At 48.7% G+C, this 26,725-nt stretch overlaps 2 protein-coding genes across 8 annotated transcripts in view; both read left to right on the forward strand.

The window, feature by feature from the left end:
- Window positions 1-17,016, forward strand: part of caskin2b (CASK interacting protein 2b) — a 29,905-nt gene extending 12,889 nt beyond the window's left edge. Inside the window, exons 10-22 of one of the 6 annotated variants that reach the window (XM_078084253.1) lie at window positions 7,301-7,395; window positions 8,784-8,922; window positions 9,579-9,749; window positions 9,936-10,010; window positions 11,684-11,820; window positions 12,034-12,082; window positions 12,322-12,401; window positions 12,567-12,677; window positions 12,751-12,852; window positions 12,928-13,066; window positions 13,157-14,710; window positions 14,951-15,230; window positions 15,839-17,016. In XM_078084253.1, the coding sequence (XP_077940379.1) occupies window positions 7,301-7,395; window positions 8,784-8,922; window positions 9,579-9,749; window positions 9,936-10,010; window positions 11,684-11,820; window positions 12,034-12,082; window positions 12,322-12,401; window positions 12,567-12,677; window positions 12,751-12,852; window positions 12,928-13,066; window positions 13,157-14,710; window positions 14,951-15,230; window positions 15,839-15,935 (3,029 nt within the window). In that variant the 3' untranslated portion in view covers window positions 15,936-17,016. The remainder of the gene's footprint in view (window positions 1-7,300; window positions 7,396-8,783; window positions 8,923-9,578; window positions 9,750-9,935; window positions 10,011-11,683; window positions 11,821-12,033; window positions 12,083-12,321; window positions 12,402-12,566; window positions 12,678-12,750; window positions 12,853-12,927; window positions 13,067-13,156; window positions 14,711-14,950; window positions 15,231-15,838) is intronic. The other 5 variants (XM_078084254.1, XM_078084255.1, XM_078084256.1 and 2 more) reach the window with 5 other exon arrangements.
- A 381-nt stretch (window positions 17,017-17,397) lies between these two features.
- Window positions 17,398-26,651, forward strand: mvp (major vault protein). Of its 2 annotated transcripts, none has more exons than XM_078084264.1 (17): window positions 17,398-17,563; window positions 18,153-18,325; window positions 18,738-18,933; window positions 19,196-19,319; window positions 19,398-19,529; window positions 19,715-19,809; window positions 20,038-20,274; window positions 20,689-20,814; window positions 21,726-21,938; window positions 22,280-22,515; window positions 22,607-22,804; window positions 22,977-23,121; window positions 23,379-23,590; window positions 25,243-25,359; window positions 25,445-25,571; window positions 25,663-25,851; window positions 25,958-26,651. In XM_078084264.1, the coding sequence occupies exons 2-17, from the start codon at window positions 18,168-18,170 to the stop codon at window positions 26,081-26,083; spliced, it is 2,631 nt and encodes an 876-aa protein (XP_077940390.1). In that variant the 5' UTR covers window positions 17,398-17,563; window positions 18,153-18,167; the 3' UTR covers window positions 26,084-26,651. The 2 variants fall into 2 exon arrangements, with proteins under 2 accessions (XP_077940390.1, XP_077940391.1); XM_078084265.1 differs by having other exon boundaries at window positions 17,493-17,721.
- Window positions 26,652-26,725: the final 74 nt, after the last annotated feature.

Here is a 26,725-nt window from a genome sequence, read left to right on the forward strand (position 1 = left end):
TATCCAGCGTTTCCGGAAGAGATCCGCTATATACTGAGTCTGCTTCCATCTTCGTCTGGAATAGGTATCACTTTTGTCGAAGAGTCCAGGTGGAAGAGTCGGCATTCGCTTCATTTGAAGCAGGTGGTTGGGTGTCAGAGGTTCTGGATCTTTGGCATCCTGGGATAAGACTGTGATGGGCCGGTCATTCATGATTGCCTCTACTTCACATAGAGCTGTTTGGAGACTCTCGTCATCCAGGATCTGTTCCCTTGTGATGGAGTAGAGGTTCTTTTTTATCATCCGGATGAGTCGTTCCCATACGCCTCCATGATGAGCACCATAAGGGGGGTTGAATGTCCATTTGATACCTTCAGCGTGCATCGAATGCTGGATCTTGCTGAGGTCAAGGTGTGTAAGTGCTTCTCGAAGCTCTCGTTCAGTCCCGACAAAATTAGTACCGTTATCGGAAACAATTTCTTTCACTTGGCCTCGTCTGCAGATGAATCTTCGCAGTGCAGAAATACATGAGTCTGTATCCATTGAGTAGGCCATCTCCAGATGTACAGCTCTGCTTGCCAGGCACGTAAACAAGGCTCCATACCGTTTTACTTTGCTGCGGCCGCGCTTGACTTCTATGGGCCCGAAGTAGTCTAGTCCTGTATGGGTGAAGGGCGGCAAATCAGGTGTTATCCTGTGTAGCGGTAGGTCGGACATTTTTTGTGTCATTGCTGTGCCATGCCATCTCCTGCAAAGTACACAGTCCCTTGTGATCTTTCTTGCAGCAGAATTTACTCTTAGAATCCAGTATTTTGTCCTGAGTTTTGCGATAAGTTGATTTCTTCCACAATGAGCCATCGAGGTGTGGGTGTGGTGTAGGAGTATCTTTGACAGGTGGTTGTCTTTGGGTAGAATAGCAGGATGTTTGGTTTCCTCTGGCATTGCCAGCTTACTTAGTCTGCCTCCGACTCTCAGGATTCCATGTTGGAGGATAGGATCTAGTCTATAGATCCTACTGTTTCTCTTTATGGGTAAGCCCCTTTGTAGAGAGGTCACTTCATCTTTGAAGGATTGTTGTTGGACATAAGACACAAGTGATTGCTCTGCCTTGGCTAAATCCTCCACGGACAGCTGCGACCCGGTTGGGTAGGCGTTACTAGTTTTCTTTCGTCTCAGAGTTTCTTTGAATTTTAAGATCCAGGCTGATGATCGGATCAATTTGTTCCATGATGAGAAGTGCTCAATAAAACGAGTCAGTGGCCTTTCCTTCTGCAGTATACTTGTAGTGAAAGCCATGGCCACCTTCTTGACCTCCGGGTCACTGTCATACAGCGTGGGTGGTACTTGAATCACTGGCCAGTCAGTTTCTGGCTGCATCAGGAAATTTGGACCACTCAGCCAATGTCCTTCTTGAATGAACTTCTCGGTTTTTATGCCTCTTGATGCCATGTCTGCGGGGTTGAGTTCTGTCTTTATGTGGCGCCATTGGAATTTGTGTGTCAGATCCCGAATAGTGGACACTCTGTTGGCTACATAGGTTTGAAACCTTCTGGCGTCATTTTGGATGTATTTTAAGACAGCGGTACTGTCGGTCCAAAAGACTGAGTCCTCGAGGGTTAACTCGAGCTCTCTCCTCAACATCCTGTCTATCCTAGCAGCGAGAACTGCACTAGCAAGCTCCAGACGTGGAGTTGTCACCACCTTTAAGGGTGCAACTCTTGATTTCCCAATCACAAACATTATGTTAGGTAGTCCAACTTTACTGCTAAGTTTCAAGTAGCTGACTGTCCCGTAACCTCGCTCACTTGCGTCGCAGAAGTGGTGCATCTGTGCTCTAGCAACTTCAAAATCTTGTGGCTTAAGACATCTCCTGATTCTTAGGCTGGAAATCAGGTTAAGATCTTTTAGCCATTCCGTCCATCTCTCTGTGTAAGCAGTTGGTATTGTTTCATCCCATCCACAATTTAGCTTGCACAGGTCCTGCAGTATTCCTTTCCCTGTCAGCATTACTGGCGCTATGAACCCTAGGGGGTCGTATACAGAGTTTAACACCGATAAAATGCTTCTGCGGGTTACTGATGGTTGTTTTGGGGCGATTGAAAAGAAGAAAGTGTCTGACTCAATGTCCCATCGCATCCCGAGGGCCCTTTCGATTGGCAGTTTGTCTTTGTCGAGGTCTAGATCTTTGACTTCCTTTGCTCTCTCTTCCACTGGAACAGAGGCAAGGACTGCACGACTGTTACTGGTCCATTTGGTGAGTTTAAATCCACCTGTGGTGCAGACTGATCGAAGCTCTTTCACCAGACGGATGGCTTGGCCCTCGTTTGGGACAGATTTCAGACAGTCGTCTACATAAAAGTCTCGACGAATGGTGTTTAGAGCATCAGTGCTACACTTTCCTTCGTTGTCATCAGCTGTCCGCTTCAGTGCAAAATTGGCACAGCTCGGTGATGAGACTGCTCCGAAGAGATGCACCGTCATCCGGTATTCTGCTAGCGGTTGGTTGGTGTCGCCATCTGGCCACCACAGGAATCTGAGGAAGTCCACATCATGCTTTGGTATTCTTACTTGATGGAACATTCCTTCAATGTCCCCCATCACTGCCACTGGTTCCTGTCGGAATCTGAGAAGTACACCCATTAGTGTGTTCGTAAGGTCAGGACCCGGCAACAGCTCACGATTTAAGGAAGTTCCTTGGAATGAAGAGGTGCAGTCGAACACCACCCGGATAGTCTTTTTTCTTTTGTGGTAGACACCATGGTGAGGAATATACCACAGTCTTCCGTCTTTCCGGGAGAGTTGTTCCTCTGGCACTCTTTCTGCATGCCCTTTCCTCAAGACGTCACACATGAAGCCATGATAGTCTTTCCGAAAGGATTCGTCTTTCTGGAATCTACGGGCAAGATTCAATACTCTTTGTTCCGCCACCTTCCTGTTGTTTGGCATACTGATGTTATCGTGACGGAAAGGAAGTTGTATTTCGTAGTGGCCATCTTTCCTTTTGACTGAGCTGTTCATCACATGCAAGAATTTCTTGTCTTCAAATGAGTGCTCTTGTTTTTCATTGTAGGCAGACTCTAAAAAGTCCTGGTTGTATTGGTGTCTTAGAAGCTCTTCTAGCTTGGCTACTGATATTCTATTGGACGCTATCCGTGGTCGACCGTCCTCATCCATAGGTGCAGTGCCGCAGAGAGGTCCATTTATAGTCCAACCTAGGTATGTAAGGACTGCATAGGGCCCCTTGCCTTGGCTATTGATCACTCTCAGTGGTTCCATAGCCTGTGGGACATTTGTACCAATCAATAGGCCTACTTCTGCTTTGATGGGTTTTATGTGGACCTCATTTAAGTAAGGAATTCCTTTTATGTCAGTTTCTGTAGGGATGTTTTCTTGATTGACAGGAATGGCATGTTGTGTGAAGACTTCAGGAAGCTCTATGAAGCTGTTGCCTTCCAGGCTGCATACTTCCAGTCCTCTTATCACGTGGGTTTTCACAGGCTTTTCATGACCCATCGTTCGGAGTAAGATTTCGGTTTTCTTTCCTCTAACAGACAACTGTTCCATCAGTTTTTCTGTGACAAAGGTAGCAGTGCTTCCGGGATCTAGGAATGCATACGTCTCTATCAAACAGCTGCCTTTGTGTGCCTTTATTTTTACAGGTACCACTGCTAATCTATGATCTGTTGTTCTGCCCCACTTTTGTGCTGCTGATGACACCATAGCAATTTGTGCTGCAGAAGAAACCTTAGCCATACAATTACTCCTGGTGTCTGAATCCCACTTAGCTACCGGCCTATTGTTTCCTGGAGTAAAGTTATCTATATGTAAGACAGTGGGGTGTTTTTTCTCACAGGAACGACATGTGAGACGTTTCTTGCATTCTTTACTCATATGACCTTTGACCAAGCAGGCAAAGCAGAGTCCGTTTTTCTTTAGTAGCTCAACTTTCTCTTTGTGGGGAATCTTTGTTATCATTTCACATGTTTCCATCACATGATCTCCGTTACAGAAAGCACAAGGTTTGATGAAGGCGTCCATGGGTTTACGGATGCCCTCTGGCCTCTCCGGCCTCTCCTGTGCATTAGTGTTCATGTGGGTATCGGTCTTGGGCATGACAGTTGTAGCAAAGCTTTTCTTGCTGCTAGGTCTTGTATACTGTTGGTCTCTTTTGAATGTTCTGCTGTTTGTGCTTCTGGCAGGGTCTTGGATATCCCCGAAGATGGGATCTTGGATGATTCTGACCTGCCTTTCCAGGAAGAGGACAAGGTCCTTAAATTTAGGTCTCTGGTGTGTTCTTTCCGTAATGTCACACACAGTAGACCGCCATGTCTCTCGGAGTTTAAATGGGAGTTTGAAAACAAGTCTTTTCATGTTAGATGGTGAGTCCAACTCTGACATGTATGAGAGGTCCTGAACTGCATTACCACAGCCTTTTAGATAGAGGGCGTAGCTATGAAGTGCCTCTCCATCATCTGTACGGATTTGGTTCCAGTTTAAGGCCTTTTCGATATATGCAGAAATTACTTTGAAATCATCACCAAAGTGATATTTAAGCAGGCGCTTTGCTTCCTCATAGCCAGTTGTGGCGTTCATGAGAAAGCAGCTTTGGACTAGCTCCTTTGGCTGTCCAACAGTATACTGTTCCAGAAAGTATAGTCGATCCTCATTACTGTTGGTTTTATCCTCGATGTTGTGCTTAAAAGCCTTCATAAATGATCTGAAAGTGAGAGGATTGCCGTCAAACATCGGCACCTCTCTTTGGGGGAGTTTAGACTCTTTCTGTTGTATCACTAGCAAGTCTGTCAAGTCTGTCTGTCTTTGTAGAATGTTTGTGAGATCTACGCTCTGAGGTGTTTCACTTCTGGGTGTGGCTTCGCCTCTTCCGCGTGGTCCGTCAGAAACCACAGCTCTGTGTGTGTGAGGGTTTGCTGTCGCCCTTGGTGGTTGCTCAGATCCTTTTGAGATTCCAGTCAATGTTGGATTCAGAGTATGCATTATTCCTTGGAAGGATCTTTTCGGTACGGTTCCTATCCGTGCAGACTCCATTTGTGTTAGATCTCCTCTTTTGTCAGATGCCTCTATCTGTTCTTCCATTTCTTTTCCGGATTCTGATGCTTCATCACTTTCGAATTCTTCTAGAGCCTTTAACCTTGCATCAGCTGCAGCAATATCTGCTTCCAGATCCAGGGATTCCATTTTTAACCCCAGCTCAAGCTTTTCCTTTTCCAGTTCGTGTTTCCTTTTCAGAGCTTTAGCTCTGGCCTGCAGAGCAGCTTTGTCTGCAGCTATCTTCATGCGTGCTGAAACCATAGATGAAGAATTGGAACCTCTGGAGCGTCGTGAGCCAGTCTGTGAGACGCTGTCCCCAACATCCACCAGAGTATGTGGATCGGCCTGAGCACTTTTCCATTGATCCACATCGGTCAGAAAAACGTCATAATCTGCGATTTTTGGCTCATACCAGTCCAAACTTTCATTCCTTCTCGCTTCCTCAGGCAGCAGAATCTGAACAGATTCATGACATAATTTAAATTCCTCCAGCAGTCTCATAAATTCATTTGCACTTTCATTAACATTATGAACATCGGCACCTTCTTTCATCATTAACTTTATTTCATTCATTTTCCGAGTACAGTGGGAGAGTTTTCCTCTGCGTGTGGCGCTCAATGATTTAAACGCTTTATTTTGTTGCGCCGTATCCGTCTCACTCATACCGGCTCCCGTGACTCCCCGTTCAGTTCCTTCTGCCATTATTTCAGTTTTCAGCGTCAGCTGTCAATATTCATTAGTGTTTCAGTTACGTCTTTATTTAATTTTACCTTTTCGTGCGCGCGGCCGTGCTTTGTTTGATCCGCGGTGTCTTTAAGTGATCTCGTAATTTATAGGCATTTTATGGATTTATTTGTTGTTATCGAACGTTTCCTTTGGTTCCTTCTGTCGGTTTTAATGTTTGATCGTAACCAGGTTCGGAAAACAGCGCATACGCTTGTTTACTCACGGTACCGGTGAGATCGGATTCTGGCCGCAGTCCAGATCAATCCAAGACGACGTGACTCCGGGACAGCTTCGCTCACTTCCACCTGGCCTGGCGTTCCTTCCTCGCGTTCGGATGAGATATTTTTGACTTGTTGTAGGAGCGGTCGGTAAAATCAACGCGCATTTGCTCGTATTGTCACTTCAAAATTCTTTATTTATTGTTCGGCAAAAACAACCTAAATCACAATCAAAATAAATGAGAATTCAATGCCTAATGCGTAATGCGTAATGCGTAATGCGGTCAAAAATAATATCTCCTTCCGCTCTCGAAATAGAAAAACACACCTGGCCTTACTCAGGTGACATTTAAATAGCCGACGCCCCCTGACGTCATCATTACATCATCACAAATCAATCAAATCAACAGAAAAGGCAGTTTCATTGTGCACGATACAAATGTAGTGGAATGGCTTCTACACTTATTCTACCCCCTATTTTCCTACTGCTACTTATTTCTTCTTCTGTTGTTTTTACCTCTTCTCTGCTCACTTCATTCAGTTGCATTTTTGGTTACGCAATATTTCAATATTTCAATCTTATCACTTCAAAAACCTGTGTGTGTGTGTGTGTGTGTGTGTGTGTGTGTGTGTGTGTGGGGGGGTCTGTGTGTGTGTGTGTGTGTGTGTGTCTGTGTTTGTTTCTCAGTCCTTTGATGTTTTCTGGTAGAATAATGAGCCGTTGGTCTTAATTCAAAGACTTTTCGTTAACGAGTTTCTAATTTCAGAACAGTCTGCATCTTATTTTGAAAACCAGCCTTCCATTTAATTATTTTCTGGTTGTTGCTTGTTTCATGTCTGTTTCTGGGTTTAGTTTTGGTTTCTGTTCTGTCCTGGATCTACTTCTGGTTGTAGGTGTAGTTTGGTTCTGAATGTGTTCTGGATCTAGATCTAATTCTGGTTCTAATGTTGGTTTCGGTTCTGTTCTGGAGCTTGTTCTAGTTTTGGTTCTGGCTCTTTGGTGGATCTTGTTAAGGTTGCAGTTGTACATCTGTTTTTTATTCTGGTTCTGGTTCTAGTTTTGTTTTTGGATCTTGTTCGATTTCTAATTATATTTCTTATTCTGGTTCTAGTTCTAGTTTTGGTTCTGTTCAAGATCCAGTTATGGTTGTAGTTGTAGTTCTTTTTTATACTGGATCCGGTTCTAGTTCTGGTTCTGGTTCTAGTCCTGGTAGGTTTCTAGTTGTAATTCTATTTCTTATTCTGGAGATTTGGTTCTAGTTTAGATTCTGGTTCTGTTTTGGATGTAGTTCTGGTTCAGGTTCTAGTCCTGGTTCTGTTCTCCACAGATGCAACGGGGGTCCTGCAGGTCCGAGCTCTGAAGGACTACTGGAACCTCCACGACCCGACAGCCCTGAACATCCGGGCCGGAGACGTGATCATGGTGAGACGTTCACGGACCTGTCAGGGTGGGGCCGCCGAGCAGAAGAACTCAATGATTAATAATAATAATACTAATAAAACAAATATTCAGTCGTCAACCTTTCAATGTGAGAGCAGCTCCGAGTCATCAATCGATGATGTGGCGACATCCCGTATTTTAACTTAAATCTGCAGTATTATGAGAGTTCCTCTCGGGATGAGCTTTAATAACGTTATTGATCCGTGAGGTCAGGGGCGTCGGTGCCATGGAGGAGACAGGGTGTGTCTGAAACCGCAAGGTTGGTGGTTCAAAGCCCGGCTGCTCCATGTCCCTGAGCAAAACACCCAACTCCCAACTGCCCCCCGGGCAAAATGTAAAAACCACGGGTTCAAAATGTAAAGTGTCAGCTAAGTGACTTGTAATGTAATCAGGAATCAGGACCCGTCCCAAAATATGTCAAACATACAAGGAATTTGTCTTGGCGGTTGGTGCGTGACAGTAGAAACAATAGACAACAAGACAGCAGTGATAAAATATAATGAAATAAAATAAAATAGTAGAATAAGGCTATGGGTTAGTATAAAACAAGAGAATAAAGTTAAAGTTAAACATTTCAAATATTTAAAAATAAAGTGCACTATCGAACAAGTGACAAAGTGACGAGTGAGAAATGACAGTAAAGTGACGTGTGCAGTGTGAGGGGGAGTGACCGGTGGAGTGTTATAGTCAGGCAGTGGGGGACCGGCTCTGTTGATGAGCCCGACTGCCGACGGGAAGAAACTGTTGGTGTGGCGGGAGGTCGTAGTCCTGATGGACCTCAGCCTCCTGCAGATAATGGAAGCACATATATTGTATTTATATATATAAATACAATATATGTGTATATATACATATATATATATGTATATATATATATGTATATATATACATATATAGACACTGTCTTTTATCGACACAGTGGTGGTCCTCTGCAGGTAGATGTTGAGATGGAAGTAGCCTAGCAGCTAGCTTAGCATAGCAGTGCATAAAGTGGTCCGCTTGCACTCGTCCTGCTTCTGTTTGACACGTGGAGGAATTCCTCTGCACTGCATCTTCAACTACCGTCTCTCTCTGCATCTAAATGCTTCAGGGGTCAGAGGTCAACGCACACCGGAAGGAAACAAAGATATTCTTCTCATAGATTAACGCATTTACTTTGACATCCCTAATACATATTTATATATTTTAATTCATAACTTACTTATATCACTTGTAGTTTTTTGTGCAGTTGAAGAAACAACCAGCCCGTTTATGCGTTTTTGTTTCTTTTGTTTTGCGGTCACCACAGCGAGAAAAAGAGCAGAAGCTGATATTTACTATTGATCACAGCCAGAAGCCCCTCCCCCTGGTTACCTGTGTTTGCCCTGCAGGTGATGGAGCAGCACGTGGACGGGCGCTGGAAGGGTCACATTCACGACACCCAGAGGGGGATGGACCGGGTGGGCTTCTTCCCCCCCTCCATTGTGGAGGTCATCAGCAGGCGGAGCGGAGCAGCGAGTGAGTCTTCTAGTGAGTGTTTTTACGTCTAATAGTTATTTGAGTTTTTCCAGATGTCTTTCTTTACAATTTCTCACATATTTTACTACATTTTGGATAGTTTTAAGGCATTTTTCATACATGTGTGTATTGTGTGTGTGTATATATATATATATACATATGTATGTATTTATCTATGTATGTATACATATACAGATTTCACCAAGATTTTTTACAGATTACAGATTTTTTTTTGTTGAAATATCTCACATTTTTCTTAAAAATATATGAGGTATGAAACTATATGTTGTTGAAAATATATTATAAAAGATGTCCAATAAATATGTCTTAAGATGATTTATTGCATGTAATATATTTTAGATATTTTTCTTCCGATGCCACTGGTTTCTATGCAGAATGTTGAACTTTCTTTCCAGATATTTTTGTCACAAACACTTCTTCCATATTTTTTCCACATTATATATATTGATGAACCAAATCTTTATCATCTCATATCAGAGGAGATAGAGATTCAAATCCTCCATTAGGAATAAATCGGCCTGAACTATCCCACGCCTCCTTCCTCCTGCATCCATCTCTCCATCCATACCACATAATGATTGACCTCCACCTCTAACCATCAGCTTCATAACCCCCCCCTTCCTCCTCCTTCCTGTCTCGCCCTGTAGGGGGCGCCCTCTCCCGGCACTCCTCCCTACCCACGCATCGCCAGCAGCATCCATCCAGAGCCCCCCTCTCCACGGGCCTAAGCTCCACCCCTCAGACCGACGACTCCTACACCTTGTACGCCCCCCCCACCCACGTTGTGCTGCCCCTAGCCAACGGCCTCAACGCCACAGGTACACGCCCCCTCAGGTGGATCATCATCTGACTCCTGTGACTTAGACCCAAACCTTTTGTTTCAAACTCCAACCCTGATTTACTCATAAAGAACAAGTGTCTGGTTTTCAGCCAAAGACCCAATAGAAGACTTTAATCACCCCACCCCCCCCTGACAGAACGCAGTCCATCTTTGTATCTGATAGGTTTGTGTTCGAGCATCCTGTCTCAGTCCGGGTGTCCCTTTGAGGACATCTGGGTCCTCAGAGACTTGTGTCATGGTAAGACTCTGCTCCCCCCTGACACCTCCCTCCCCCGCTGCTCTGAGGCTGCTTACTGCTCAACGCTCTGCATCCGGACACGGCACGCCGGGACAACCGGGTCGCCTCATCATGTTTCACTTTATCATATGAAGCCTCACGACAGTTTGCTTTATCATATGAAGCCTTATGACGCTTCACTTTATCATATGAAGCCTTATGACGCTTCACTTTATCATATGAAGCCTCACGACAGTTTGCTTTATCATATGAAGCCTTATGACGCTTCACTTTATCATATGAAGCCTTATGACGCTTCACTTTATCATATGAAGCCTCACGACAGTTTGCTTTATCATATGAAGCCTTATGACGCTTCACTTTATCATATGAAGCCTCACGACAGTTTGCTTTATCATATGAAGCCTTATGACGCTTCACTTTATCATATGAAGCCTTATGACGCTTCACTTTATCATATGAAGCCTCACGACAGTTTGCTTTATCATATGAAGCCTTATGACGCTTCACTTTATCATATGAAGCCTCATGACGCTTCACTTTATCATATGAAGCCTTATAACTCTTCACTTTATCATATGAAGCCTTATGACGCTTCACTTTATCATATGAAGCCTCATGACGCTTCACTTTATAATATGAAGCCTTATAACTCTTCACTTTATCATATGAAGCCTTATGACGCTTCACTTTATCATATCGCGCCCTATGATGCTTCACTTTATCATATGAAGCCTTATGACGCTTCACTTTATCATATCGCGCCCTATGATGCTTCACTTTATCATATGAAGCCTCATGACAGTTTGCTTTATCATATAAAGCCTTATGACGCTTCACTTTATCATATGAAGCCTTATGACGCTTCACTTTATCATATGACGCATCACTTTATCATATGAAGCCTCATGACAGTTTGCTTTATCATTTGAAGCCTCATGACGCTTCACTTTATCATATGAAGCCTCATGACGCTTCACTTTATCATATGGAGCCTCATGACGCTTCACTTTATCATATGAAGCCTCAAGACGCTTCACTTTATCATATCGCGCCCTATGATGCTTCACTTTATCATATGAAGCCTCACGACAGTTTGCTTTATCATATGAAGCCTCATGACGCTTCACTTTATCATATGAAGCCTCATGACGCTTCACTTTATCATATGAAGCCTTATGACGCTTCACTTTATCATATCGCGCCCTATGATGCTTCACTTTATCATATGGAGCCTCATGACGCTTCACTTTATCATATGAAGCCTCAAGACGCTTCACTTTATCATATGAAGCCTCATGACAGTTTGCTTTATCATATGAAGCCTCATGATGCTTCACTTTATCATATGAAGCTTTATGACGCTTCACCTCCTGACACTTTCCATGACATCACTTCACCTCCTGACTCAAAGTGATACACTGAGGTGACCCTGGTCAGGTGTGTCGGGTCCTGCCTCTGATTGGCTGCTTCTGGCTGGCCCCTCCCCCTGGTAGGTCTCTGTGGGGGTCATGACATCACGGGGGAGCCTCTCAGAAGAAGAAGAAGCGGCGAATGGCTGCTAACCTTTATTTGTAATATTTATATATTTATTCGCTATGATACTATGACCCCCCTCCCCCCCCCCCCCCCTTGATGACCTCACGCTGCTCCTGGTCCCGTGTGTCTCTCAGCGGGGGACCGGAACAGTGTCGGCAGCAACGGAAGCGTCGGCAGTACGCGGAGTGCCGGGAGCGGGAAGAGCACTGGCAGCAGCGCCCCCCCCAACGGACTCCAGCACCACGTCGGTCACCACGACAACGCCGGACAGGTAACGGGGGCCCTTTGATCTTTCTACCTAATGAATCAGCTGATTTATCCAACAGGTTTTAGTATTTTATAGAATCTTATTCATCAGCAGCTTTACTTTATTATTATTTCAGTTCTAAGACGTCATAGACGGCTTATTTGTTCATGCTTATTACGCTCATTGTTAAGTTTATATTTAAGTTCATGCTTGTGCTTGGTGTGTGTCTGTGTGCAGCCAGCCCCCCCTGCTGGACACTCAGACAAACATCTGGATCCTCCTGCAGGTAACAACTCCAAGAGGAAGAAGTATTTTGTCCAAGAGGAAGAAGTATTTTGTCCAGTGTACTTTGGGGTTTATGTTATGGATTGTTTCTTTCTTTCTTGTGATGAACATTAGAACCAGAAGCAGAACGTTGTGGTTCACACACGTAGGAAAGAACTTAGACTACAGATATCAAAACCTACTTAAATGTGACTCTTCATCCAGAATCTCAGATCTGGTGGGGGGGTGTGGTGTTCTCAGGTGGAGCTCCTCGGAGGCAGGCGGTGACGGTGCAAAGCTTCTCTCAGTGTGTTCGTCCTCAGCAGCTTCTGGAGGGGAAGGTACGTTTCCACCGAGCGGTACGAGTCGGGTCTGTTAACCATGATTTGGCGACCGTTTCCACCGCCAACAGTACCCTTAGAGACTCCCCAGAGAGGAGGTGGACATATTGTAGACGTTGGAGCTCATGTGCACATCTTCTAACTAAGAAGCTGGTTGTGCTGCAGGATGCAGAAGCCATCTACCAGTGGCTCAGGGACTTCCAGCTGGAGCAGTACATCGGGAACTTCCTCCAGGCCGGCTACGACGTGCCGACCATCAGCAGGATGACCCCCGAGGTGACGAGCAGCCGAGAGCCAGAAGTAACGGTGGAGGTGTTTGTGTGCCGCTCACGTCAATTCGTTTCTGCAGGATCTCACCGCCATTGGAGTCACCAAACCAGGCCACCGCAAGAAGATCTCCATGGAGATCAACAACCTGAGCATCCCTGAGTGGCTGCCTGAGTACATTCCGGTAAGACCGGGCCCCTGACCCCCCACTTCTGTCCGCTGACCTTCTGGTACCACTCACCTCTTCCCCCCCCGGCAGGCGGATCTGGGCGAGTGGCTCAGCGCCATCGGCCTCCAGCAGCACCACAAGAAGCTCTCTGAGAACGGCTACGACTCCATCAGCATCGTCAGGGACCTGACATGGGAGGACCTGCAGGAGATTGGCATCATCCAGCTTGGTGAGGACTGTGTTCTGTGGGGGGGTCGGTACACCGGGAGGGGGGGCGGGGTCAGCTTCACTCTGATGTGGTGCTTGAACTCTGTGACAGGCCACCAGAAGAAGCTGATGCTGGCGGTGAAGAAGCTGTGCGACGTCCAAAGGGCAATCCAGCAGGAGGAAGCGGGCCTCGGCACACTGCGCCGCGCGGCCCCCGGGGCCCTCAACCTGGTCACCATCGAGCCGCCTGACCCGGGGGGCGAGGGCTCCCCCCCCCCCACCCCGAGGATGCTGAGCTTCCAGGACAGCGAGCTGAGCGCTGAGCTGCAGACGGCCATGTACGGGGAGGGCTCGGCCATCAGGAGCCAGGAGAATATGGAGACGCGGTCCAGAGGCTCCGGGCGCTCCCTGGACCCCCCCACGGCTTCCATCAGCCCCCACAGCTGGTCCCAGGAGAGCCTGGAGGGCCGGAACCTCCCTGAGGGCTGGGACCAGAGGCCTCTGGCCAAGCAGGTCCCTCTGGGCACGGCCACCGTGTTCAAGTACCCGACCATCGCGGCCAAGCCCAAGCTGGGCCCGCCCCCCCACGGCTCCCCGGCGCTGAAGGGCTTCAGCTACCTGCACTCTCACTGCGGTTCCACGGACCTGAGCTCGGCTCCCAGACCCGGGAACCACAGCATGACCCTGATGCCGCCCAAGAGGCGCTCGCAGGGCACGGCACGCTACGCCCTGTCGGACGGGGAGGCGGAGGAGGAGGAGGAGCCTGTGTACGGCTCTGGGACGCTGGCGTCCTACGCCACCCTCACCCGCAAGCCCGGCCGCAGCCGGCTGGCCCGCCTGCAGGCGAGTCCGGAGAAGAGCGGCGGTGTGGGCCGCAGTCAGTCCTTTGCGATACGCGCCCGGAAAAAGGGTCCGCCGCCCCCCCCACCCAAGAGATTGAGCTCGGTGAGCAGCACCACCAGCGGGGAGCTGAGCGACAGCAGCACCACGTCGTCCTGCGGGGGGGGGCTGACGGACAGCCCGGTGAGCGTGAGGAGCATCGCCGCCTCCCTGGAAGGCAAGAATTCTCCCGGATCCAAACCGGTTCTGGCTCGGCCGGAGGAGTCCCCTTCGTCCCCCCTCCATCCCCTGGAACCAGAGCCCGGTGATGCTGGCAGCGGGCGCAGGGGGGCGCGTGCCGAGTGCCTCCCCACCCGGACCGGCAGCGCGGTGGAGCGAGCGAGCAAGTCCGACTCCGAGGAAGAGGAGCCGAAAGACGGCAGACTGGAGGGGTCCTCGTCCCCCCAGAACAGCTCTAGCGAGTGCATCCCCTTCGCCGAGGAGGGCAACTTGACCATCAAACAGAGGCCCAAAGGCCCGGGCCCCCCCAGGGCCGAGGCAGTGCTGGAGACTCCGGAGAATCAGGCCTCCAGGGGACCCGAAGTGCCCGAGTTCAACCTGAAGGAGTCGGACACAGTGAAGCGCCGCCACAAACCCAAAGACCAGGAGGGCGGAGGGGGCTCCCCCCGCCGGGAGGGGGGCTGCCGGGACGAAGACGGTTTGAAGATCAGGGAGGCCGGCGCGGAGAGGCCGGACAGTCCGGCTCTGGGGTCCCCCATCAGACCCGTCCACTCTCCAAAACCTGCCATGGCCCCAAAACCTGTCCGGCACAGCATGCTGACAGCAGGTCAGATGAGCTCATTAAACGCAACAAACTGTTATATAAAGTGTAAATATACAACGTATGAATACATACATGTATGTGTATATATATATATATATATATATATACTAGACTATATACTATATATATATATACACGACCAGGATGTTGTTTTTGTTACAGATGTTGTTGATTGGTTGTTGTTGGATGTTCACTGGTTAATGTTGTTGTTGTTGTTGTTGTTGGTATCTCACCCCGTCTCAGCTGGCCTCCCTTCTACATCAGTGACCGTCAGTGTGATTCAGAGTGTGGCCTTCACCTCTCCCTCCTCCCCCGTTGGTGGATCTCGGGGCCCAGCCCCCCCATCCCCCAACAGTCCCTCGCTGGCGGCGGCAGGGCCGCAGGTGTGCGTGGTCGGCCCGGGTAGCGGCCCAGAGTTGTCCTGCGGGACGGAGGTGGTCCAGCAGAGACTGGATGAGACCAGCACGTCTCTAGAAGCAGCTCTGAAGGCCGTCGAGAGGAAACTGGAGGACAACTCAGACGGGTAAGACGGAGAGAGAGAGAAGTAGAGTCATGTCCTCATAGACGTCTATGGGAGCAGAAGAGTCGCCCCCTGCTGGTCACTACAGAGAAGTAGAGTCATTTCCTCATAGACGTCTATGGGAGCAGAGGAGTCGCCCCCTGCTGGTCACTACAGAGAAGTAGAGTCATTTCCTCATAGACGTCTATGGGAGCAGAGGAGTCGCCCCCTGCTGGTCACTACAGAGAAGTAGAGTCATTTCCTCATAGACGTCTATGGGAGCAGAGGAGTCGCCCCCTGCTGGTCACTACAGAGAAGTAGAGTCATTTCCTCATAGACGTCTATGGGAGCAGAGGAGTCGCCCCCTGCTGGTCACTACAGAGAAGTAGAGTCATTTCCTCATAGACGTCTATGGGAGCAGAGGAGTCGCCCCCTGCTGGTCACTACAGAGAAGTAGAGTCATTTCCTCATAGACGTCTATGGGAGCAGAGGAGTCGCCCCCTGCTGGTCACGGTGATGATGCAGCTTGAAGGTTGGACTACATTAACTATCAACTCTGTCCGCAGCTCAACAAAGATTGTGGAGTATTTCTGTTTTAACATTTTAACATAAGGTGTATTTTTTCCGTCTAGTGGGTCGAACACGGTGAAGTCCGCCGGAACGATTCTAGACGACATCGGCAACATGTTCGACGACCTCGCCGACCAGCTGGACGCCATGTTGGAGTGAGGAGAAGGACTTGAACTTCCTTCTGACAGGTTCTGGTTCCAGCGTGACTCTGGAACCAGAACCGGACTGAAGTCGGACCGCCGTGTTCTTCTCTCCGCCCACTGAGACAAGAACATTATGAGGATTATTGTCATAAGCCCATATTGTTCCATGAAGCCCAAGGTCAAGGAGCGTACTTCAGAACATATCTGACGTACTTGTACATGTTCTACTGTATACTTCTACTACACCTCAGAGGTAAATATTGTCCACCAATAAATGATGAGGTATTATTGTAGATTATATAAAATCATGAAAATAAACATTAATAATATTTATAATATATATTATTCCGCATGATGAGTACTTTTACTTTTTTATTCTCTAAATATTGTAAATGCAGTCTTTTTAACTTCCCAACTAATATAAAATAGAATAAGAATTAAAACGATTAGGAATTAAAACTATCCCCATAAATGTTTAAAGCTTTGGATCAGAACTTCGACTCCCCAGTAAAACTGTTTTTATAACATTTCAAATTCTATTTTATCTGTGTTTTTGTGTCCAAAGGGAAGCATGTCGCTGGTGTACAAACTATTTTTTGATATTCATTTTAGTCAAATTTGTATTTAAATGAGCGGCATCTAAATATGTGTATTGCACACTAGAGGTGTCGTACAGGAGGAGATATTCAACCAAAGTCTGTATAGATTTACACGAGTCCTGTGTGTGTGTGTGTGTGTGTGTGTGTGCGTGTGTGTCTCATCTCCCTGTGTGTGTGTGTGTGTGTGTGTGTGTGTGTGTGTGTGTGTGTGTGTGTGTGTGTGTGTCTCTCATCTCCGTCTGCATTATTTGTTTAACAATGAAATATCTACGATGTTACACTACTCATGTTTTTGTAATTGACCAATATTATACTATAAATGTCAACACGTGTGTATATATGTATATATGCATATACATGTGTGTTTATATATATAATGAGATCATGTTTGATAAATATTCATGTTCCAGAAAAAAAAGTTTCCTCATATTTTTCTCCTTTTAAAGTCGTCTGTTCTAAAGATTCGTGTTGCCAAAAGATAATAAAAGGTAAAGAGCTCCTCTGTGTTCATTTATCTGACTTGTTATTTTTATAATGTCTAACAGTGTTTGTATTTATAACAAATTCAAAATCCCTTTAAAACCCTGAAGCTGAAATTATTGCTACGTGAGCATTATTTTTCCATTTATTTACTTTTCTTTATGAAAATATAGTTCTCCACCAAACTCATTACTTGTAAATACTTTACATTAAATCAGGGTTTTATGACGGCAAAAACAAAAAGCCTTGAATGAAAATGAAAACATACATATACATTATTATTATATATTATAAAATAATATCCAGAAAAAAATTATTTGCATGAAACAAATATACATTTGCAAATGATGACATATTAATTTGACTGTGACACTGCTGCATCATTAGGTGACGTCAGCACGTCTACTGTGACACGTGGCCGGTTTCAGGGTGACGCAGCGCTGCGTCTGTCGGTAAACCACGTGACTTCCAACGCCTACTTCCGCTAGACACGCCCCTCAGCGGTCTGGGTGGTTCCTGACGTTCCACCGGGGGAACCAGACCCGCCTGACTGCCTACGGACGAGGTAAGAACTCCGCTCGCGTTCCCCGCAAAGCGTCTCGACGGTTGAAACGTTCGACAGACCGAACGTTCAGAGGAACAGAACGTCTGGTCCTCCGAGCAGAACCTTCACTCCGCTTCAGCAGCTCGTTGGCTTCTGATTCGCTGCGTTTAGCACCAAATGTACGTTGGAGCGCCGTCTTATTTAAATGCCGCAAGTTTGCATAAAGGGAGAGTTTGTGTTGAGGCGGCTGTCAGCTGTCAGGCTGCTCCTCAAACGACGCAGTCAAGCTGCTGCTCGAAGCTCCTCAAACCGGAAGAAGCTCTTCAGATGTCGGAAGTACCTGGTGGGAGGCGCCCAGAGGCTCCTGAGGGCGCGTGAGCAGGAAGTAGGAGGGGGAAACACCTGAGCTGATGGAGGGGGTAGTTCCTCCTCCCACCTCCTCCTCCATCATATTCATCATGATCTACATATAGATGGATGTAGAGTAATGAAGGACTGGTAACTAGTACTTAGTCATGCTAGGACTAGTAGTACTCAAGTACTAGCAGTGATGAAGTTCTACAGTTGACTGCTGGTGAACTGAATGTAAAGTTCCCTTCTGTCTCTGCAGCTTCTATCCTGCATCATGTCTCAGAAGGGAGGAACCCGAGGAACGGAGGTTCTGATGGAGGCCTCCATCATCCGCATTCCCCCCCACCACTACATCCATGTGTTGGACCAGAACACCAACATCGCCCGGGTGGAGATCGGACCGCTCACCTACATCCGGCAGGACAACGAGAGGTCAAGAACCCTTAAAATGATCTGTTCGGGAACGCTAGAAGGAACCGTCATAAAAGGGACCTTCAGGAGGAACCTCAGAAATAACCTAAAAAAACAACCAGCAGGATGAACCGCTAGAAAGGAGCCAGTAACCTCAGAAGGAACCTTTAGAAGGCGCCTTTGGGAAAGAACCTCAGAGGGAACCGTGACAAGGAAGTTTTAGGAGGAAACTTAAATAGGAACCAGTAGAAGGAACCTTAGAAGGAACCTTGGAAGTAAACAGAGAAAGAACCTCTGAAGGGACCATTTGAAATCAACCGTTGAAAGGAACCGCTAGAGGAACCTTAGTAGGACCCTTAAAAAGGAACCTCACTCCAGCAGGAAGCAGCAGCGTGCTCTCAGACTGATGATTGATGGACCTTTCCATCCTCAGGGTCCTGTTCTCTCCGGTCCGGATGATCATGGTTCCGCCTCGTCACTACTGCGTGGTCATCAACCCGGTTGCTCGTGGTGATGACCAGCAGGTCCGTTTTGACCAATCGGGTCAGGCTAAACTTCGCCACGCCGACCTGGAGATCCGCCTCACGCAGGACCCGTTCCCCCTGTACCCAGGAGAGGAGGTCCAGCAGGTAGGCACAGGCCCCGCCCCCTTTGTACAAACCTTTATTGTTCATCACTTGCGGACAGGAATGTCCGTTGTGTTTTACGTTTTAATGTTTTTATTTGACCCGTTTGGGAAATATCTTTACATTTTATTCTTTAGATCACGTTGCTCATATTAGTCATTAATTAAATGTAAACTACATTGATCACATTAAAGCATTGATCATTGGTCCTTTGGATGGAAGTCATTGATCATGCATGTAGCTAACGTGCAGCTTTCTCCTCCAGAACGTGACTCCTCTGCAGATCGTGTATCCAGACACGGCGCTGCGTCTCCAGGCTCTGCTGGACTTTGAGGAGGTGGGAGGAGTCAAGAGGGTGGCAGGAGACGAGTGGCTGTTTGAGGGACCAGGTGAGTTTTTATCAAACAGGAGATGCATCCATCGTATCTCTGCTTATCATCTCCTCATGCACCTCTTCCTGGTCTCAGGGACCTACATCCCCAGGAAAGAGGTGGCCGTGCTGGAGACCATCAAGGCCACGGTGATCCGAGAGAACCAGGCCATCAGACTGAGGGCTCGCAAGGAGGGGGTGGACCGAGAGGGGGTCCGCCGGGTCACAGGTAACACACACACCAGGGGGTGGAGTCAGTTAGCTCTCATGAGGGGGCGGAGTCACGGGTAACACACATTAGGGGGCGGAGTCACGGGTAACAGCCATGAGGGGGCGGAGTCACGGTAACACTTTTACTGTGCTTTAATCCAGTTACTTCAGTAATAGTTGATAATAACTGTGCGTGTGCTGCAGGTGAGGAGTGGCTGGTCAGTAAGGTGGGGGCTTACCTTCCAGGAGCCCACGAAGAAGTCCTCGACATTGTGAACGCTTTCATCTTGACAGACAAGGTGAGTGGGCGATTCAGAGGACCGTCACTGGAGCAAGACCCAGATGATGACTCAAACGTCATCATCATCCACCGCCAATAAAATCTGTTCATTTGTCAAAGTCTCAGAAATCGAATGAAAAAAGATGCAGAAATGCCGACGTGTAGAGACTGAACTCTGCTGCAGCTCCTGATGACCTCCGATTTCCTTTTTATATTATTAAGTACTTTAATACCCCCCCTTCCCCAGAAAGCGCTCCACGTTCGTGCCCTGCGCTCCTTCAAGGACGCCGGGGGGCGGGACCGGCGCACGGGGGAGGAGTGGCTTGTCACCATGGCGGAGCGGGAGGCCCACATCCCGGCGGTGGCGGAGGAGGTGGTGGGGGTGGTGGAGGTGACCACGCTGAGCAGCCGGCAGTACTGCGTCATTCTGGACCCAGTCGGCGCCGATGGGAAACCTCAACTGGGTCAGAAGAGGGTGGTGAAGGTGAGGAGGGGTTCTGATGACGTGTGTGTGTCACGTATATAAGTCACTTTTGGATCTTTAAGATACGTTCATGTTTTCAGCCGTTTTAATGTTGAACTAAAAAATCTTTGTTGAAATCAGCAACTTCCAAAAATATGAAAGCAACTGAAAGCAAATAAATGTCTCCATGTGTAATTTAACTTTTCACTATAAATACACGGTTGTAATAGTTATTCTGTCTGTGTATATCATACTTCCGTAGTTGTGCATTTTTATTGCTGTTCTTTACATCTTAATGGATTATTTATGTTGTCTCGATGGTGTTTCCTCTCACTATGTCTCTTAATTGCACTTCACGCTGATGTAAATCCTCCACTAAGACCAATAAAGGATTCTCTTCTATATCTCATCCTGTCTTCTCTTTCTCTTCCTCAGGGCGAGCGCTCGTTTTTCCTGCAGCCAGGCGAGCACCTTGAAAGCGGCATCCAGGACGTGTACGTGCTGTCGGAGGAGGAGGGTCTGGTGCTGAGAGCCGTAGAGGCGTTCAATGACAGCGAGCAGGTGAGGGAATAAATAATATTAATATAGACTGAAAAAGGATGAAAGTGAGACACACAATATACAAATGCCCTCATTGTAAGTCGCTAAACACGGCACAGACGGTCCTGTGACATCACGGGAGTAAAGGGGGGGGGTCTGTTTGTCATGTGATGCTTTGTTAGCCTCGTGCAACCGGTTGCTCTCAAAGGGCATGTTTGATAAAACAAACAGGTGTGTCTGTGGCCGACGGTTAAAGTCCTCGACCGCACCTGTCTCCTGATTGTTTGGCTCACCTGTTGCAGAGCCTCAGGTATTTATGTTTAAGGCAGCGGGGGGGGGGGGCTCTTTAACCTCTTATGTTACAGGCGCTGATGCAACCAGCATCACGCCCTGAGCAACGCTCCTAAGTCTTGTTTCTATCACCCAGTGAACAGGAAGTGACCATATGCTGACTCTCTTGACCATAAATCAAGAGAGAAGTAGAGAAGAGTCATTTCCTCATAGACGTCTATGGGAGCAGAGGAGTCGCCCCCTGCTGGTCACTACAGAGAAGTAGAGTCATTTCCTCATAGACGTCTATGGGAGCAGAGGAGTCGCCCCCTGCTGGTCACTACAGAGAAGTAGAGTCATTTCCTCATAGACGTCTATGGGAGCAGAGGAGTCGCCCCCTGCTGGTCACTACAGAGAAGTAGAGTCATTTCCTCATAGACGTCTATGGGAGCAGAGGAGTCGCCCCCTGCTGGTCACTACAGAGAAGTAGAGTCATTTCCTCATAGACGTCTATGGGAGCAGAGGAGTCGCCCCCTGCTGGTCACTACACAGAATGCAGCTTTGTTGACAGTTTGTAGAAGCAGACTCTCCTCCATCTCTTGCTCCTCCTCCCACTCCACCTCTCCAATGCATCGCCACGTTAACGCTTCTCTCTTTGCCAGTGTGAGGAAGAGGAGGAGGAGGAGGAAGAGGAGCGTGAGAGGGCAAAGCGCTCGCGGAGGTGCGACGTCCTCCGTCGCCCTGGCGACCGCTGGATGCTGCGCGGCCCCCTGGAGTACGTCCCCCCCGCCGCTGTGGAGGTGGTGCTGAGACGACAAGCAATCCCATTGGACGAGAACGAAGGCATCTACGTCAGGGACATCAAGACGGGGAAGGTGGGGAAACTATGTTTAAAATGTTTTATTTCATTTATATTGTTTTATTATTTTTAAACAAATAACATTGTTGTAGAAATGTTTTAGTGTCGCTGGCAAACAAACATGAAGCAACTGACCAAAAATATAATTCAAGAGGTAAAAGTGATACAATCGCCTTCTTAGTTCATCTCCTCTCTAAAGACTAAACGTGAGCTTAAACAGGGCGACTATACATCATATGATATTTATAATGTAGACTCCTTATCGTAGTTTATTTATTGTGTATTATTAATAATGTTGGAAAACAAGGAGTTGTCGATACGACAATAAAAGAATACAATGAATCCACCGTGTCCCAGGTGCGCGCTGTCATCGGTCACACCTACATGCTGACCCAGGACGAGGAGCTGTGGCCCAAGGAGCTCCCCCCCAACGTGGAGGCCCTGCTGGCTTCCAATCTGGACCCGCTGGCCGACCGCTCCGACCGCACCAGAACCGGACAGGGCCTCCCGAGGGACAAGACCAGGGTGGTCTCCTACCGGGTCCCCCACAACGCCGCCGTGCAGGTGTACGACTACAGGGAGAAGGCGGCCAGGTGGGGGTGATGGGGGGGGGGGGGGCTGTTGGACCTGAGATGGTGGTGTAACGCGGCGGGGCTGACGCTGGGGTTCTGGTCCTGTCTCCAGGGTGCTGTTTGGACCGGAGATGGTGATGTTGGGACCTGACGAGCAGTTCACCATGCTGTCGCTCTCCGGGGACAAACCCAAGAGGGCCAACGTCATCAAGGCCATCTGCCTGCTGCTGGGGCCCGACTTCTTCACCGATGTCATCACCATCGAGACCGCTGACCACGCCCGCCTTCAGCTGCAGCTCTCCTACAACTGGTAACCGCCACACATCTGGCAGCAGCTGGGCGGGGCTTTGTGCGGCTGGTGGTGGTAGGAACCAGGACTCGGGTGGTCCCGGTCGGACCTCTAAACTGAAGCTCCTCTTTCTTCTGCGCGTACTGTTCCCTGATGAATCCTCCGCTCACGTCGAAGGTGTCTTCCTCTCCAGGCACTTTGACGTGAAGTTCCCGGTGAGCTCGGCCGATGCGGCGGCTTTGTTTTCAGTCCCCGACTTCGTGGGAGATTCCTGCAAAGCCATCGCCTCCCGGGTGCGAGGAGCTGTAGCGTCTGTGCAGTTCGACGACTTCCACAAGGTCCGTATTCTATATAGTGAGAAGGAGCATACTTAACAAGGACTCCTCACACACAGGAAATGCTCTGTTCAGCGTAAACAACCTGCAGTTAAAGAATGTGAGTTGATTAATAAAGAAAAACATCACGTTTTCTGTCTGTTTTGTGAGTACAATCATCTTAAAGTAACTCAAGTCGTCTGACTGGGAAAGAAAGACTCAAGTTAAGCGCATTATTAAGCATATTATTAAGTGACATCCAAGATGCTTCTCGTTGACAGAACTCCAACCGGATCATCTGCTCGGCCGTGTTCGGCTTCGACGACAAGCTGGCGGTTCGTCCCAACCTTCGCTTCAGCCAGAACAACCTGATGATCAGCAGCGTGGACATCCAGTCTGTGGAGCCCGTGGACCAGAGGACACGGGACGCCCTGCAGAAGAGCGTGCAGCTGGCCATCGAGATCACCACCAACTCCCAGGAGGCCGCCGCCCGGTCCGATGTCCCACTCAATCACATTTCACATTGATCACAGTCTACGTCGGTCACATTCTACGTCGGTCACATTCTACGTCGGCCACAGTCTACGTCGCTCACAGTCTACGTCGCTCACAGTCTACGTCCCTCACAGTCTACGTCGGCCACAGTCTACGTCGGCCACAGTCTACGTCGGTCACATTCTACGTCGGTCACATTCTACGTCGCTCACAGTCTACGTCGGCCACAGTCTACGTCGGCCACAGTCTACGTCACGGTCTACGTCGCTCACGGTCTACGTCGCTCACAGTCTACGTCACGGTCTACGTCGCTCACAGTCTACGTCGCTCACGGTCTACGTCGGCCACGGTCTACGTCACATTCTACGTCGCTCACAGTCTACGTCACATTCTAAGTCGCTCACAGTCTACGTCGGCCACAGTCTACGTCGGCCACAGTCTACGTCGGCCACAGTCTACGTCGGCCACAGTCTACGCCGCTCACAGTCTACGCCGCTCACAGTCTATGTCGCTCACAGTCTACGTCGCTCACAGTCTACGTCGCTCACAGTCTACGTCACGGTCTACGCCGCTCACAGTCTACGTCGCTCACAGTCTACGTCGCTCACAGTCTACGTCGCTCACAGTCTACGTCACGGTCTACGTCGCTCACGGTCTACGTCGCTCACAGTCTACGTCGCTCACGGTCTACGTCGGCCACGGTCTACGTCACATTCTACGTCGCTCACAGTCTACGTCACATTCTAAGTCGCTCACATTCTAAGTCGCTCACATTCTAAGTCGCTCACATTCTAAGTCGCTCACATTCTAAGTCGCTCACATTCTAAGTCGCTCACATTCTAAGTCGCTCACATTCTAAGTCGCTCACATTCTAAGTCGCTCACATTCTAAGTCGCTCACATTCTAAGTCGGCCACAGTCTACGTCGCTCACAGTCTACGTCGCTCACAGTCTACGTCGGCCACAGTCTACGTCGGCCACAGTCTACGTCGCTCACAGTCTACGTCGCTCACAGTCTACGTCGCTCACAGTCTACGTCGGCCACAGTCTACGTCGGCCACAGTCTACGTCGCTCACAGTCTACGTCGGCCACAGTCTACGCCGCTCACAGTCTACGTCGGCCACAGTCTACGCCGCTCACAGTCTACGTCGGCCACAGTCTACGCCGCTCACAGTCTACGCCGCTCACATTCTACGTCGCTCACATTCTACGTCGGCCACAGTCTACGCCGCTCACAGTCTACGCCGCTCACATTCTACGCCGCTCACAGTCTACGCCGCTCACATTCTACGTCGCTCACAGTCTACGTCGCTCACAGTCTACGTCGCTCACAGTCTACGTCGCTCACATTCTACGTCGCTCACAGTCTACGTCGGCCACAGTCTACGTCGCTCACAGTCTACGTCGCTCACATTCTACGTCGGCCACAGTCTACGTCGGCCACAGTCTACGTCGCTCACTGTCTACGTCGCTCACTGTCTACGTCGCTCACTGTCTACGCCGCTCACTGTCTACGTCGCTCACAGTCTACGTCGCTCACAGTCTACGTCGCTCACAGTCTACGTCGCTCACAGTCTACGTCGGCCACAGTCTACGCCGCTCACAATCTACTCCCAATAACATCCTTGACTGTGTGTCTTCTGCCGGCAGCCACGAGGCGGAGCGCCTGGAGCAGGAGGCCCGGGGGAAGCTGGAGAGGCAGAGGATCAGCGACCAGGCCCAGGCTGAGCGAGCCAGGAAGGAGCTGCTGGAGCTGGAGGCGCTCAGGTAGCCGCGGGGTCGGCGTGTATTGTCCTGGTGCCACATGGATATAAAGTACTGAAGTGAGCTCTGCTTCTCCCGTGTTGGTCAGTGCTGCGGTGGAGAGCACAGGAGCCGCCACCGCCGAAGCTCAGTCTCGCGCCGAGGCGGCTCGTATTCAGGGCGAGGCGGCGGTGAACGAGGCCAAACTGAAGGCCGAAGCTCAGAGCATCGAGGCGGTACGTCCCACATTCCTGTCCCACCCTTCAGCGTAACGCTCACTCGTGTAAACGGGTCTAAACGACCCCGTGTATGTATGTGTGATCACAGGAGGCGGAGCTTCAGCGCCTGGCGAAGGCCCGTGAGCAGGAGCTGAGCTACAAGAAGCAGATGGACAATCTGGACGTGGACAAGCAGAAGAACCTGGCTCACATTGAGAGTCAGCGCTTCAGTCAACTGGTGGAGAGCCTGGGCAGCGACACGCTGAAGGAGATCGCCAGAGCCGGGCCTGAGCTGCAGGTACTACCACTACTACTACTACTACTACTACCAGTACTGTGAGTAGTAGTACTGCTACTAGCATCTTAAACTCAACACCTCTAACTGACTTCTTCTCGTCCTCCAGGTGAAGATGCTGCAGGCTCTGGGCCTGAAGTCGACTCTCATCACGGACGGGTCGTCGCCCATTAACCTGTTCACCACCGCAAACGGCCTGCTGGGGGCGCTGTCGGGTCAGGGGGAGATGCAGTGAGAAGACGGGGAGAGGGGGAGACGTGGGGAATAGATTGTCCAAAAGTAAACCTCAACAGATTCTCTCCGTCTTTCTGAAGGCCGACTTAAGCGTTCTTGTGTGGCATTTTAGATCACGACCATCCGTTAGCGCTGTTAGCTCGCAGGCTCTGAATGTTGCATGTGTTCACTTTTTAAAGCAAAACAATGTGCCTTTTTTATTCACAGATGTGCTCGATGGGTTTGCTAAATGTCAGATCCTACAAAGTGCATCTTAATCTGTCGTCATCGGAAAACTGTAGAACTGCGACACTATAAATGAAACCAAACGTTTAACTGACAGAATATAATCTAAAGTGAGACGTGAGCCAGGCGCTCCCTTCCCATGTGACCCTTTTTGCACTTTTCTCTCGTCAAAAGAAGGAGAATCAGAGGTTTACTTGTGGCCATGAAGACGGCTTATTGTGCCTAAGAAAGTCGTACAAGCTGACGGCCAAAGATCCCTGTTTTCTGCTACTTGACCTGCGTGTTTATTTCATTCCGTCTGTCCTTCTCTGCCTTATGTTTCTACATAAAGAACATTAAATCCTGCTGTTTGTCGCCACTGCTCATTTTAAACAAACGCTCAGTTCTCTGTTGACGGAACGTGTAAACTTTTAAAAAA

Source organism: Gasterosteus aculeatus, chromosome 11 (assembly GCF_964276395.1).
Source record: "Gasterosteus aculeatus chromosome 11, fGasAcu3.hap1.1, whole genome shotgun sequence".
NCBI classification, from domain to species: domain Eukaryota; kingdom Metazoa; phylum Chordata; class Actinopteri; order Perciformes; family Gasterosteidae; genus Gasterosteus; species Gasterosteus aculeatus.

What these genes read in the sequence shown, in the direction of transcription:
- mvp (XM_078084264.1), top strand. Translation starts at nt 18,168, where the DNA reads ATGTCTCAGAAGGGAGGAACCCGAGGAACGGAGGTTCTGATGGAGGCC. An exon ending in CGTTCAATGACAGCGAGCAG is followed by an intron (nt 20,815 to 21,725) that starts GTGAGGGAATAA and finishes TCTCTTTGCCAG; the next exon opens with TGTGAGGAAGAGGAGGAGGA. An exon ending in TCCCAGGAGGCCGCCGCCCG is followed by an intron (nt 23,591 to 25,242) that starts GTCCGATGTCCC and finishes TTCTGCCGGCAG; the next exon opens with CCACGAGGCGGAGCGCCTGG.